This window comes from Atta colombica, unplaced genomic scaffold (assembly GCF_001594045.1).
Source record: "Atta colombica isolate Treedump-2 unplaced genomic scaffold, Acol1.0 scaffold110, whole genome shotgun sequence".
Taxonomy (NCBI): domain Eukaryota; kingdom Metazoa; phylum Arthropoda; class Insecta; order Hymenoptera; family Formicidae; genus Atta; species Atta colombica.
The window spans coordinates 1,325,571-1,341,395 of record NW_017259196.1 but is presented as its reverse complement, the minus strand read 5'-3'; the positions used below and the strand labels follow the sequence as shown (position 1 = coordinate 1,341,395).

Genomic DNA, 15,825 nt, shown 5'->3' with positions numbered 1-15,825 from the left:
GTTATATATTTATGATTCAAAGTATTGTCCATCGCTGGCCACTACTTTCTCCCATCTTTCGGGCGTACGTAGCGTACGAATCCCGCGTCAAAAAACTGGTCATCTTTTGAGGCTATCCACGAATCGATCCAATTTTTTACTGCTTCATAAGACCGGAAGTGCTGGTCAGCCAGGCCGTGTGCCATTGATCGAAACAAGTGACAGTCAGAGGGAGCAACGTCTGGAGAATACGGCGGGTGGGGTAGGACTTCCCATTTCAACGTTTCCAAGTATGTCTTGACCACTTTCGCAACATGGGGTCGAGCATTGTCATGCTGCAAAATCACTTTATTGTGTCTCTCGTTGTTGCGGTCGTTTGTCTTTCAATGCTCGGCTCAAACGCATCAATTGCGTTCGATACCGATCGCCTGTGATTGTTTCAGTCGGTTTTAACAGCTCACAGTAATACACTACGCCGAGCTGGTCCCACCAAATACAGAGCATGACCTTGGACGTCAAAATCACCGTTCTTGAAGCGTTGAAACCACTCACGACACGTTCTTTCACTAATAACGGCCTCACCATAAGTATTTGAGAGCATTCGATGAGCCTCAGCCGCAGATTTCTTCATATTGAAGCAAAAAATTAAAACCTCCCGCAAATGACGAGAATTTGGCTCGTAAACTGACATTTTCAATCGAGAATAACTTTATGATACAGACACAAATCGACTAATGTTTCTATGGGGTTATGTTGATAGATGCCCAAGTTTATTGTATGACGTCTATGATCTATTTATTTCGACCACCACTTACCGCTAAAACCATCTATAGGAAAACGGCGGAAGCAAAGTTGTACACCTAATATATATTTATTATATATATTATATTTATTATATATATTTTTTACTTTATATATATATTGTTTTGTCTTTATTATTTTGTCATATTGTAATTACACGATATGTTATCTTTGATGAATTATCCATTAGAATCCCAAGAAAGTCTGAAGTTTACATAGCGATGTAGACTTCATTTGAATTAAAATAATTTTTTTTCCAACTTTTTATTAGCATTAATATGGTTTGTAATATCACATCGTCTTTTATCGAAAATAATTGTTTCCGATGATAAGTCCATTTACAAAGCATCGACACAGATATATATAGACAGATATATACAGGTATATATAGATACCGTTGTTTCAAAAGTAGTGATTCGCGCGCGTGATGCATTATCAATTAATACTGATTAATAGCTGACTGTAATGAAATCGAGGTTAATCACCACTGGCGTTATTATCGAACAATAATGCGTAACACGTTAATTAATTTTAATTTTTTTAAATATTTTCGAGGACAACTTGATTTTTCTATAATATTTTCTATGTTGCGTACATCAATTAAGTAGGATATTCTTGACTAATGTTTATGTTTTTGGAATGCTTCAATTTACATTCCGCCATCTATTTATGTCTATATATATCATTTAAGAGACTTTCGTTTCCTTTGTCTCTTCTATTGTGAACCGTCACTGTGGACAAACGTATCTCTGCTTAGGAATCATTTAAGTGAGTACTCGCATTAGTAATTCAGAACACGATTTATTTACATTCTATTAAGAGCATATTGTATTGTACATACTAATTCTAAAAGTGTGTACGTCAAGAGATTAAATACATTAAAAATTGTTACATTTAATTTCTTCTTTATAAGCGTCTTCATTATAAGCGGCGTCTACAATGAAATTTTAAGACGTAAAACTTAAGACTTAACTTAACTTTAAATTCTAAGAAATCGAGAAATCACAATCGAATGTGAGAACATTCGACTATGTCATCAGTTAATTTATTACGGCGTAGTGCGTAAAGCTAAGTTTTACGTCTTAAAGTTTCGGTCCACAATCTAGCTTTAAGGCCCAGTTTTTTATTATCTAGTTAACTATCTAATTTAGTATCTAGTAACTTGTAATTCTATAATTAAGCTTCACCTGATGTTTCACCCAATAGGCTTCATGTATAACATCATCACAAATGAAGTCTATTGATTGGATAAAACATCAAGTTAAGCTTAACAAGTTAATTAGGTAAGTCCGGATCTACAATAAATTTGTAAACCTTAAGCCATATTCTCTAAACCTGAATCAGTGGATAATATCAGTGCCAAGTATGCCATGGTAATCAGTGAATTAAATGTGAGATCCCTAATCTAGCTAATCTTTATTGTGTAATCTAATCTATTTTTAGTGCTTAAATTCAATGAACATGGTATTGGAAGATTGAAATTAACGTGCAAATATCAGTAGTTATATAATGCTCAAACATTCGTTCTTTTTTTAATTCGTATGCCACTAGGTAATTAGTGACTATCCACTGATTCAGATTTAGAGAGTAAGAAATGGACGACAGTTGACTATTCTTCTCGCATTCGACTATAATTGATCAATTTCTTACTGCTTAAAACTTAATGTCCGTATTCATAGTCAAATCTTATACTTAAGGCTTCCTTAAATTTATCTTTAGATGCTCAACAGCCAATGAAATAATTCGTACAGTATCTAAAGATAAATTTAAGAAAACCTTAAATATAAGGCCTGATTATGAATACGGGCATAAATTATCTATTGTAGATCCAGGCTAATGAAAAATCGGCCTTAAGAGATCTTAAGCCGTAAGCTGTAAGTGATGATATATCGACCACAGAACTTATGCTTTTAGGCCATAAGAAAAGAGGTTTGCTCAATTCGCTTATAATCTTTTTCGACTTATGACTTAAGGCTTCTTAAAGCAAAGTTGTGAACCGAGACAAAATTTCATTGTAGACGCCACTTTATATTTCACACAAATTTGTTTCAATGCCATGTAACATGGACAATATTGCAATTCTCATTCTGATTGTGAGAATGCTTTGTTAAAATGCAGTGAGAATACAATTTTCAACAGTTATTAGACGTCACATCCATCTACAACTTTCTAATTTTCTATCGTACAATAAATAATAAAAAGGTGATGATAAAATCAAAAAGGATGACTGACTTCCCTCGGCGCGGATATTGCTAACATTATATTAGTCATCGCATCTACGTAGACTTTGATCTGTCGATAGCGTTGTTCTCATGTTCAACCGTAAATGCCTTCTTCCTTAGTTGTACGAAATGAAAAAAGGGTAGGACGGCCAGAGGGGCGAGACAAAAGGGACGTCAGTCAACGGCAACTTGCACGGCTTTTTAGCTCAGTTCAGTTCAAGTCGTCGCGGGCGGTGGATGCATCGCAAGGTGTAAAGCACCGCTCGTTCGTCTCTCATCGTTTCCCCACCGCACCGCTTCCTGCCGCGAGTCTTTGTTATCGGAGCGTATCCGGTGGGATACGTCTAAAACCGTGGTGCATCGCGTATGTTCGGGAGTGCGCCACGACACGTGCAATCGTACGGATCGAGTGTGTTGTGTCTGTCATTCTTGATCGTCTCATTCACACTCGTACTCGCGATCGCTCTGCGCCAACTCCGGAGATGCGCTTCGTTGCATCTTAAGGCTAATTTCGATATTCGCGGAGAGGTTTCTTCAACGACGGCAAAAGGAAACATCGCGAAGTTGGGCAATGTAAGAATCAATGCATCAAAATTATTCTATTCTTCGCTCTTTTCCACAAAAAGAATGGCTGCGTTCAGAAGAGAAAACTAATCAGTTAGAGCTTAGTGATTCTTTAATACGATTGATTCCTACATTTAGATTTAGCGAAAAAACTCAAAAGACAAGACTCAATCATTATCAATTATCGCTAACTAACGATAATTTTCTCTGCTGAACGTAGACAATATCTCTGAAAGAGGCGGTTTCGGTTCTCTGATTTTCGCTGTCAGATTTGCTGGAGTAGAACCTTCGTAAGAAAGAGAGAGATTATTTTTTTAATATTTCCATAAAAGTCTATTTGTGTATTTCCTGGAAAAAACTTGGTGATTTTTATTGCTGCGAGTTTTATTATTGCAACACAATACGGCGTCTCAAGTGTTTCTTATCGAATTAATTTTAAAACATGGAAAATAGTTACATAAAAATTTTGTAAAATATGCAGATAAAATAATAATCGTAAAAATTGTAAAAAAGTCTGTTATAATGATGACAATCGATCAGAAATTGTTCATATACTTGATATATAAAATATTAATTAATAAGATAATTTTATATCTTGTTTTTCCTTCTGCTTTACATATATTTTTATTCCATGTGATCTTTATATGCTAATCGCCTAATCGATATTATATGTTACTGTTAGGAAATTATAGGTAATGCTGGTTTTTGCGTAAATGTGTGTGTGATCTGTGCAGTGATCTATTTTATCAGATGAATGAAATGATAATCGATTAGAATAAACGGCAAAAACCAGCATTACCTATAATTTATACGTTTATAATTACCTATAATTATAATACGTATAATTAATTATTTATGTTTTGTTTCTCGTTATACTACGATGAGAAGTTAATGTTAATGTTAATGTTTACATAATCATTTTTAATCCTTAGTATACATGATTGGATCATTGTGTCTCGCACGTTTCTCTTCTTCGAAAAACTAGATATCAAGTGATTAATTATAACATTTATATACAATTTATTTAAATACACAATCTTACAAATACTTTCTGAAAGATGTTAATGAGGGGCTATTTATCTCTGAAATCAGCGAGGAAATCAATCAACGAAGCAATTCATTCATCATTGAAAGAATTAATTTGAAATAAAAAAGTATCGCCATACGCTCGGTCGCACATTCCGAATTTCTTCCGGAAAACAAAAGAAATCATGTTTGAAATCAACTTTGAAATCATGTTAAAGTGAATATAAGAAATTGGAAATCACTTTTATTATTAGTGATTAAAATATACGCAAGGCGGCTATTAAAATATACGCAAGAATCACTTAATAATTTTTGTATATTTGTTAGAGTGATGAAAATTAATCCCGGAAAATCGTCGTGTATACTGAAGGATTATATATGAAAAATGTTTATGAAAAAAATTTATGCAAAAAATAAATTAATATTTATGCATGGATGACGGTTTTGCTAAGTATCTAAAAATTTAATTTATTAAATATAGATCTGAAAATAATTTTGTTGAGTATCAAAATACATAATATGCAGAATAAGGTGATTAAGAAGGCAAAGAGAAATATTAAAAAAAAATTCATTAATTGTCATAATTAAATTTTAATAAACATTTTTTAAATAATTGTTAACGTAACGAAACGCATAAACAACATGTTATATTATTATGTTTATATGTAAATAACTAACACTTAATGTATAACATCACATGAGATGTAACACAACAAAGATTACATCGTGTTACGAGATCACATTATATTTTTTTTAATTCTATTTTATTTCTACTGAATATATTTATATGAATAATATCTAGGATTTTAAATAAAAAATCATTTTTAATAAAAAATGTTTTCACATATTAGTTGAAAATTATATTTTACACTTATTACATTACTTGTTACTTTACATTTTTTATTTTTACACTTAAAAGAGGAACAATTTATAATCGTGTCCTTACTTTGGGACAAAATTTAGGACGAAGAGTTAAAATTTCAGACTGTCCCTCGTAATTTGAGAAGGTTTATCACTAAGATATAGAATTTCTTGTTAGAATGAGATAAGACTTATTGTTCATCATGTTTGAGATTTTTATGTAATTATTTTGATATTCAACAAAATACTTTAGCAAAAAATTATTCTTTTGATGTTCTGTACAAATGTAACATTTATTCTCAATATTTATGATTTTTTTCTTTTAACGCTTTTTTGCATCTTTCCTTTTTGTGAATGATATTAAATCATGATAAAATGGGATGTAAAAAACTTCAATAGCTGATTCGATAGAAGCGCAATTTTTTGCTGAAAAGAGACTTATATAATTATTATAAAGCAGAGAATACATTTAATGTTTTCGCTGAATTGAAAGAAGTGCGATTCAATGGTAATAGAAAAAACATTTGCAAACTTGAGTAAATTTTAAATAATTCCACGTAACTGATTCCACAAAGTCAGCGAGTAGATTTGCTATTGAATATGCTACGGAAACATAACTCGTAGTACGGATATAATTTTCTCTTTCTCCCCCTCCCAAAAATCAAACGCTATATTTAACATGTCTTGCGAAGTGCATTGCATCATGTGGGCGATATTGCAGGTTGTGAAAAATCGACGATTACGGAATTTTTTCGCATGTTACCTTCGCGAAAGGTGATTCATCGATCTCGAAACATTGCGAAGGAAAAACGCGCGCGGTTGATCGAAGGATCGGCGATCAGCATTTAGAAGAAAAGGACGGAATATCTCGTTAAAAAGATGAAGCATGAGGGAAATTGTTCAACGGCGGAGGATTCCAATGGAATTTTGTTGCAACCTAGAAAGAACTCGGCGGTGCGGCTACAAATCATGCAACCAAAGACGATTACGCATTTGCCGAAAAGACCACCGGTCGACCTGGCATTCACCGATCTTACGTATAAGGTCCGAGAAGGTCGCAAAAATAGTGAGTACATTTCTACCTCTATTAATTAGTATCTATTAACTAGTAATTAAAACTGACGTGTTTTAACTTTTGATTGAGGCAAGTGGATTAATATAGCGAAATGTTATGAAAGAATTGAATGTCGAAAAAAAGGAAATTTCTCCGCTTTTTTTATTATGTTATTACTCGGGTTATTGTGACATCTTTTCATAATACTACGCATATAGCACATTTCATACGTTCATGTGTTTTGTGATTTAACGTGCAAGCAAGGAGCGTTTATTTTTGTTGTTAGGATATTTGTTTTTAATAAAATCTGCTGAACTTCGAAATTCAGATTTTTGCATTGTAAATTGTTATATCATTTTTTAATAAGCGACACACACAGTGTTTCTGCGAATTATCACGAATTTTTTACGAATATTTAAAGAATCAAGATGACTTCATTCTTTATTGATTCTTCCGACATGAATAAATTAAACATAATATATTCATACAGTTACTTGTATATAATTATAGCTTCTAATAATATTTTATTCACGTGTGTAGAACGAAGAATCAATTTTTCTTTATATTCCATAATCGTTGCAGTTTAACGAATATTTTTTATCTAAATCGATCTGAGATTTTCGTAATCCAATCCCCAACGCGTGGCCGACTTTATGTTAGGATTAATTGGATAATATTCGATTGGGTAAGTCAATGAGATTTTTAAAAATCCACGATAAAACTTAGCTGATAGAAACGGAAAGAAAAGCTAACATTCAGAGCGTAACGTAACATTTAATATCTAGCCGATTAATTGGATATGATAGTACATTATTATAGAATACGATATTATAGAATAGTGTCACACAAGAAAAAGTCGTGAAACCGCAGAAAAGATTATTTTATAAATTACACAGTATGTGAATGTACTTGAACTGCATTCCAAATGTTACATTATTTGACTTCAGCACGGACTACGGTCTTTCTAGAAATTTCGCATTCGTCCAAGTTCTCGCTATATAATTACCATAATTGTTTAGTAAACATATTTAAACTAATGAAAATTGGATAGCTTCCTGTATCGAGCATTGAGGAACACTCGTAAATATTACAAATTATCATTACATATTATTTATTTTCGCGTAAAATAATTTGCTTAATTATGTATATAATTATGCATAAAATTTTCATAATATAATACACTTTATTACGTTAACTTTCATCCAGATTATAATACAAGTTAATAAATATCTATGCAACTAGTTACAAGTTATTTTCGAAGAATACAGAAGCATGCATACGTATTTAATACGTCCAATGAAATTAGATGATAGAATACTGTATGCAAGGAATTTTCAGTGAATATTTTAAAGCATCATTGAATGTTCGTGTATAATAATTTGCCATTAGAATTAGAAACGTTATATATCGAAGCTTTATCTCTACAGTAGCTCGAATGTTGCTAATAGTGAGCGACAACCAATCTTCATATGAATCATACTTTTATTTATTCTCTAAATCTTTTGGAGTAAAAATTGAGTCAGTCTTAAAAAAAAGTGAAGAAACTTTTCACTCTTAATCAAGAGTGACTGATTTTTACTGTTTTTGGAATAGTAGTTTACTCTTTTGGAATGAAATTCACTGAAATCTTGCTCCAAAAGAATAAAATCTCACTCTTAAAGAATGAAAATCTGCCACACTTGTTCAAGAGTGACTCAATTTTCAGTCTTTTTGGAGTGAAAGTTTCCAAAATTAGGAAGTATGATATATAATCCGACTTTTTTTACAATTATTTTATTTTATTATCTGTTAGAAATTCTATTAGATATGTCTATTAGATATATTCTATTAGATATATCTAAATTCTATTAGAAATTGAACTAACTATTCACTCTCTTTCTTTCTTTCTTTCTTTTCAGTTTGAATTGATTTTAGTTTTCTCATTTCTCTGCAGACTGAGATTTATTTTTACATGTAAATCGATTTTTATAACTAGATTAGATATGTTTAATTTGTTTCCGAGTTATGGGAAAGCAGAATATAATGTCGATTTAAAAATGCTTTTTACAAGCAACAACGTGCCTCTCTATTATCAACAACAAAGGTATTGTTTAACTTACTTCGTGAAAATGATGTACCTATCGCGTAACTATCTTTCTAGCATCGACCAATTATCCGATATTACATAGTTAAATAATGTATCACGTGAATATCTGATGCGATAGTAGATAACTATTGTTCGAAAACACTCGAGCGAATGTCTTTCGAATCATTTACACTCATCAAAAGAATATAGGATTTTCTTTTTTTTTTCTCCATCTTCTCGTATACAGGAACCAGTCGGCGCTGTTCGTATTACAAACTGGTTTCCGATGACATTGACCGTCGAGTGAAAGTGCACCGCTTGCGTGCCAAACACGTCAAAGAAATGCATGTTCAAAGAAAAGCAACACGACGCAACGGCGTGGCAATGGACGCGAATTCTACGTATTCCCCGAGTACAGTCCCGGGTATCTCTTATCATCGTGATACAGCATATGAGAGAGATAACGCTGGAATGCGACGCACCAAAGCGAAAGAGACTTGTGAATAGCTTCACTTCATACTTTAAATTAAACATAAACGTCTAGTAGACCATCTGACTCACTATATATTGACGCTATGCAATTCACGCAAGCTAAACAATACCACCTGTTGTGTAGAGTATCAATGTTGTATCTATGCTCCAAATCGATAATCTAAATGTTACTATACTTATTTATGTGTTATAGGAAGTCATACCAAATATATACCTACGCACAACCCATTTACTCTAATTGTATTGCGACCCTTTGTATTGCGATCAGACTATATTTAACACGCGACGTTTCGTTACATATTTTATGTGTGTTAGGTATACATACGTATCATAGATTACGTTGTATATTTCGATTATTTATAGGCTGAAAACATGACGCATTTGCCTCTTATAGCTCGCATGAAAATACTTCCGCAACGAATCAGTCTTTACGGTATTAAAAAAAGTATCGATCGGGGATTAGAATCGATCGTTTTCAATGCTATTTATTGACATTTTCGTTATGATAGAATCAAGTTACTGGACAATCGGATAATTGTCTTTATTTATTTTTTTTTTTTTATTTGTATGAGCGCAACATTTTGATTCGTAGTAAGTAATATGAGTAACGTGCATGTATTTCTCCGAGTTCCCAATAAGGAATCCATCATAAAAGGAATAATTCGACGTACTCGTTTCTTACGAGTAGGGTTAGTGATCGCAATTTTGCAGGAAGGCCGATGCAGCATGATACTTCAGAGGTTTCCGATGTACATCAATTACGTCGGAATACCTATAATTTTCGAACCCAAAGAAACATACAAATCTCAATTTAATCATACGCGTGCATCTCGAGTGCATCTAAGATTATTTTTAGAAAAAGTTTTAAGAAATGGATGATTTTTTTCAAGAAATGGGATACGTTTCTCTTTAATTTACTCGAAACGCCTGCTTGAATCGATATATATATATATATATATATATATATATATCGATGTATATAGTATAGATAGATAAACGTACAATAATACAATAATATCGAGTGGTAAATATCATTGGAGAGCCTTTGTTCCGTCTTATCGCGTACGCGAAGCAAATCGCTTTATTTGAAATGATAAAATTCCATTTCACTGATATTATCCGCGAATCATCGTTTCTTTGGATATTCTCGAAAGTAATTCATTCTAAAAGTATCAGAGAGACTTTGGATTTGAATATCAATCATTTGCTCTTTGATAATTAAACAAGGAATTATCATTAAATAAATGTTTGAAACAAATCACGAAGATACGTGGTATCGATCAATCATGCATCGTGTCATCGATCGTGAAAATCAAAATATTTTTTGCAATGCGCCATTAGGGATATCATGTCTCGGCGCGGGAACTGAAAATCCAACGGCCTTCAGAACGCTATTTAGAACCTATAATAAAGACTACATAATTCAAGACATAATACTATTACATTATTCTAGTAATGCTATCTTGCGGAGACACCTCAGTAATAATACTCATCTTCCTGTCGAAGATGAGTATCGATTAAGTAGCGGACGATGGCGCGTCATATTTTTTTTATTTTTTTTCCTTTTCCGGTGATAGACATTACGCTTGGCGGATATTTCAATTGTTCGGATGCTTTCGTAATTTGGCACGGACGAGCAAGAAATATCATTCGTTTAATGTACAACATTATAGAAAATCATTGTTTGTTCGAGACTGAGGAAACACGTATTACAAACAATAATAATTGTCATAGCTAGATAAAGATACAGAGTGATATTTCATTATGTTCAATAATTCTTATCTTGGAACACGTAATTATAGGTATGCACTTGTGGATGCATGTACTTTGATGATTTTCTCTTTTAAGATGTCTCTTCGAAAACTTACCTAATGAAGACTGCCATTAAGAAGATATTTCAAGTTCACCTATACACTGTTAGAAAAATGTTCTTGAATTTCATTAACATTTTATGTACACTGTTAAAAATTTCATGACATTACATTAAATTTAATGTACTTATAACTAAAAAGTATATTTGTATACATGTACATTAAATTTAATGTAATGTCATGAAATTTTATGAAATTTAGTGTTTACATGTTTATTATATTTAAGTAATTGCTATAATTTAGTTTTTAGTTAAATCATTCGTTATTTTTAATTTGTTCATAACAAACTTTATTTATATGTAAAGAAAACATTTCTAAAAGTACTTTTAAAAATGTTATGAAATTTAACGTATTTTTTTACACAAGTTAATTTAATTTAATGACATTACATTAAATTTAATGTTCTTATAATTGAAATATTTGTGTATATGTACATGAAATTTAGTGTACTTTCCATAGAATTTTATGTGGATTTGTATGAAATTTAATGCACATGTGAACATTAAATTTAAGTTACTTGCAACTTTATTTTTAATGATAATATTAAATGTTTTGAATCTTATACTTGCTTCAAATTTTCTTCCGTTAAATGTACATGAAATTTGCTATCTTTTCAGTGTATTGAGAAGCTTACTTGTCTTATTGTAAAAATATGCACAACGGGAATATAACCATACGTTACTGATATGAAAAAGATTGTCGACAAGGTAAACTTATCCATATATTTAATAAATTCGACCTTTTAAATCACGACGAATCGCTGATGAATTGCTACTTGCTTAAATAGAATAGAGAATTTTCTCTATTCTAATACGAATTATCTACATTATCTACATTTCTCAAATTCTTATAACGCCTTTAAAGAAATGTAACGATCACTGTGTGTGTTTTTCTCCGATTTAGAGAGCAAAATACAGTTTGAGTATAACAATAGATCTAGATCGTTCGCGTGCCTGAACGACACATTTTGACGTTATGCAAAAAATATGAAAGAAACTTGCTTCATGGAACAATAACTATGTATCCTATTACTGACTTTTACTCTTCATGTTTTACTTTCTTTTACAATATTTTCTTTATCATGATCTCTTACGATCTTTCTCCTTGCAGAAATTCCTATGTCAAACTTTTATCTTTTTTTGTTTCAAATTTTTATCTTTTTTTTATTGCACCAAGACGATGTTCACATAACAAAACGTGACACAATGACTTATCGAGCGTTGAATATCCCTTATCGAATATATACTTACTCGTAATTATCTTTTACTTTTATCTTTTTTTGTTGCACCAAGGCGGTGTCCACATAACAAAACGTGATACAATGACTTATTGAGCGTTCAACACTCCTAATATACTTGCTCGCAATTATCATTTTCCTTGCAGTTGTTAAAATGTTTATTAACATTGCGGAATAGCGATGAATTAAGAGCAGATGAGTTCATGAACGCCTGGTGAATAAACTCATATTTTCACATTCAACATAGATTTTAGATACTTTTTATTTTTCTATCATAAAATTATTATGTGAATGAAACGTTCAATGTTTCATTTGGAGAAAATATTTACATAATTTTTCTCTTCAGAATGACATGTAGAGAAATTGCAAGGAGAATTATTTATAATTTTATATGCCGATTTCTCTAAATTATTTTGTATTGTCTTGTTTAAACTTTGTGTTAAAATTATCGAAGCAGTATGAGTATTCAAACAGAACTTTCGTCGCAGTTGATGTTACGCTATACAATATGTTACGAAATTAGGCTATAAGATTTTACTTCTCAATAAGATGTAAAGTCTTATTGCTTGTATCCGCGTGATTGCAAAATAAAATGAAGAAAGTTTAGCATGACCTCACAAAGATAGTTAACCGGGCATGAGAATTTGAGACTTTATCATCTCTCTCTCTCTCTCTCTCTCTCTCTCTCTCTCTCTCTCTCTCTCTCTCTGTCTGTCTGTCTGTCTGTCTGTCTGTCTGTCTGTTTGTCTGTCTGTCTGTCTGTTTATCTGTCTGTGTGTCTTTCTCTCTCTTTTTCTCTATAGAAGCAAGCAGAGTAATTTAAAACGCTGTAAACCGTATGTCATAGCGAGATTTTTGCAATCCACTATTTGCGCAATTCGTGCAGCCCAAGAGGTGCAGCCTCTTCCAGACTTGAAATTAGCCAACTCGATTCGTCTTTCTTTCTCTCTGCACATGTCTAGGTCTGACTTGAACTTTGAAGGCTTGTTCATGCATGGTCGGCAATATTCTACGTACGTGATCAATCAACAGCAAACAATGGTGCAATTAATGATACGTGGGTGTTATTGCAGACGTAGATATTTACTTTATATTTTTTCAGAGAAGCAGTAGTCATCGTGAATTATACGGATGAACTACGCAGTTACGTCGAACGAAACTTGAAATATGTTTTATTAAATAGCATTTATTAATTGATATCAATTTTAATTGTAACTTTATTAGGAATCTGAATATTCTTGGGGAATAACTCTTATTTATATTTTTTTATATCTTCGTGCAATGCAATAATTTTAGAATAAGTCACGGTGAGCACACAACATTAATGATTTCGAAATAATAGCGAAATGCATGTTAGGGACCTACTGACCTACATTAACTACGTTAGATGGCCTTCGCCATGCACGGTTGGTATTTTTGTTTTCCTCTTTCCAAGCTTATGAAATAGGTTGTTTATTAGATATATAATCGCATATTTTTTCACGAGGACGTAGCATTTTGCTTTAATTAAATTAATGACTGTAGTTTGTTGCTACTTACGAAGCAGTCATCAGTATGCGGAGGTCATTTCTACATTCGCTTTTCGAAATAAGGTCAACAACACTTGCACTTTGCATATTTTGCCTTTTTTTCAAATAAACCGCTCTCTATTCAAGTGATAACGGAATTCGCGTTCTCATTACAACACATGGTTGTGCTTTGAAATACTAAGTCAGAAAACACGATAAAAATTATACTACACAAATTTTAAAAATAAAAAATTATATTTATAATAAATGAATGAATCGATATGTAAATACACAATAATTGTATGTAAGTAGAGAGGTAAACCTATTCAATCAGAACTGGATCTGTTAACGATTTTTAATAATACTGAAAACAATTTCTGATTGAAAATAGATAAATCAAAATTTTAAAGTTATTCTAACTGATATAATGGAATTCTGATTGGATACAAATATTGAATAGTTGAATTCTTATTTTCACCAGAATTATATCAATTCTATTTATTTCTAATTATATCTCAGTCAGAATTCTAATAAATTCAACAAAAAATTCTGATTCATCAATTTTCCATCAGAATTATTATTTAATTCAACTAGACCAATTTTTCAGGGTATTAATATTAATCTTTAATACACATATTAGATCATTCGTGTTCTGGATGAATTTTCATCACTTTTATAAGTATATAAATTATTAAATTTTTTTACATATATTTTGACATCTTTAAAAAGTATTTGTACAGTTATATATTCATAACAAGTTATAAATAAATTGTTATAACTATAATTAACAAAATAAGAAAAATGCACTGCTTCATATAAAAATATAAAATTCTAAAACAAAAATGTTTAAAGGAAAAATATAGTTCAATATCTTAAAATTGATGTTCCAAACTACAAAAAATAATAGTTCAAATGTCGGCTCTCCAAAAAGTTTAGTTATTGAGATACCTAAAAGTGATGTTTTTTTAATATGCATGAATAGTAAATTGAAGATATATTGCATTTACATTTTAAACAATACATTTTATTATTATTATTATATTGTATTAAAAAAACTTAAAATTTACTAGGAATGTTCTTTATAACATTACAGACAACATAATATATGATATTATTAACGTTTAGCACAAGAATGCCAAAAATTGTGTTTATTAAGGGCTAATATGTTGTTTTAAGGTTAAATTCTTTTTTAATAATTCGCGAAATATTCCCGATATATTCCCGAATAATACAACTGATTAGTTGAAAATAAAGAAAAAAATATAAAAAATTTTAATTACAAAAAATGCACTCTGTACACACATTGGGTCATTTTATGACCCAGAGGTGAATTTCGGAGTTGCACGAATTGAGACCGACAACACACAAAACTTATTATATTCTCTAGATGTCAAACTTTTTTAGGAATAGAAAAGAGACCGATATATTTGAATCAGGTGCTCTTAGTATTTCAAAGAAAAAGAATGCGCAGAACACGAATAACCTAAAAATGTGTATTAAGGGTTATTAACAAAGCATTAAAATCCTTTGACTTACAAATAAATTTATTTCTACTTAGTTATTAATTATATCTATTAATCATTAACATAAATTGAAACATAAATATATATTATTACACGAAATATCCTTGTAATGTACTTAATTAATAATAATAGTTGCTATTTGAATTAATTATAAGTGGCACGATAAATCCGAGTTTTAATAGCTTTATAGTAATTTATCCGCAATGTTAGCGTTTTTATGACATCGTATTTATATGTAACGTTGATTCATAAAAAAGTAATTATATAAGAGCATATTCCACTTATTGTAAGGATGAACTTTTTGACGAATGATATCCGACGGTCAAAACTTTCTCAAGGTTACTTAGGATCAACCTTGATAACATATATTAAGGTCAAGATTGAGGAGGATTCCCCTAAATTACATATTTATCCATTTGATAAATAAGAAATGTTTATAACTTGGACAGAAAGCGTTTCCATTCCGTTTAAACTCATGTTTATATGATTTTTTTCATCTTTACATGAGTGGAATATGCTTTTGAAGTTTGGCTAATTATTTCTGAAATATCCTGTATATATTAGGTATGAGAAAAAGTTCGTAGCGTTTTTCCCGTTAGATAGCATTAAAAACGCCACGAAC

The 15,825-nt window shown here is 31.1% G+C and overlaps 1 protein-coding gene across 3 annotated transcripts in view; it reads left to right on the top strand.

The window, feature by feature from the left end:
- Positions 1-15,825, top strand: part of LOC108693897 (ATP-binding cassette sub-family G member 1) — a 45,092-nt gene that overhangs the window by 11,690 nt on the left and 17,577 nt on the right. The window contains exons 1-2 of one of the 3 annotated variants that reach the window (XM_018203092.1): positions 3,229-3,575; positions 6,175-6,519. In XM_018203092.1, coding sequence (XP_018058581.1) covers positions 6,333-6,519 — 187 coding nt within the window. In that variant the 5' untranslated portion in view covers positions 3,229-3,575; positions 6,175-6,332. Of the gene's footprint in view, positions 1-3,228; positions 3,576-6,174; positions 6,520-15,825 lie in introns of those variants that run through there. The other 2 variants (XM_018203095.1, XM_018203094.1) reach the window with 2 other exon arrangements.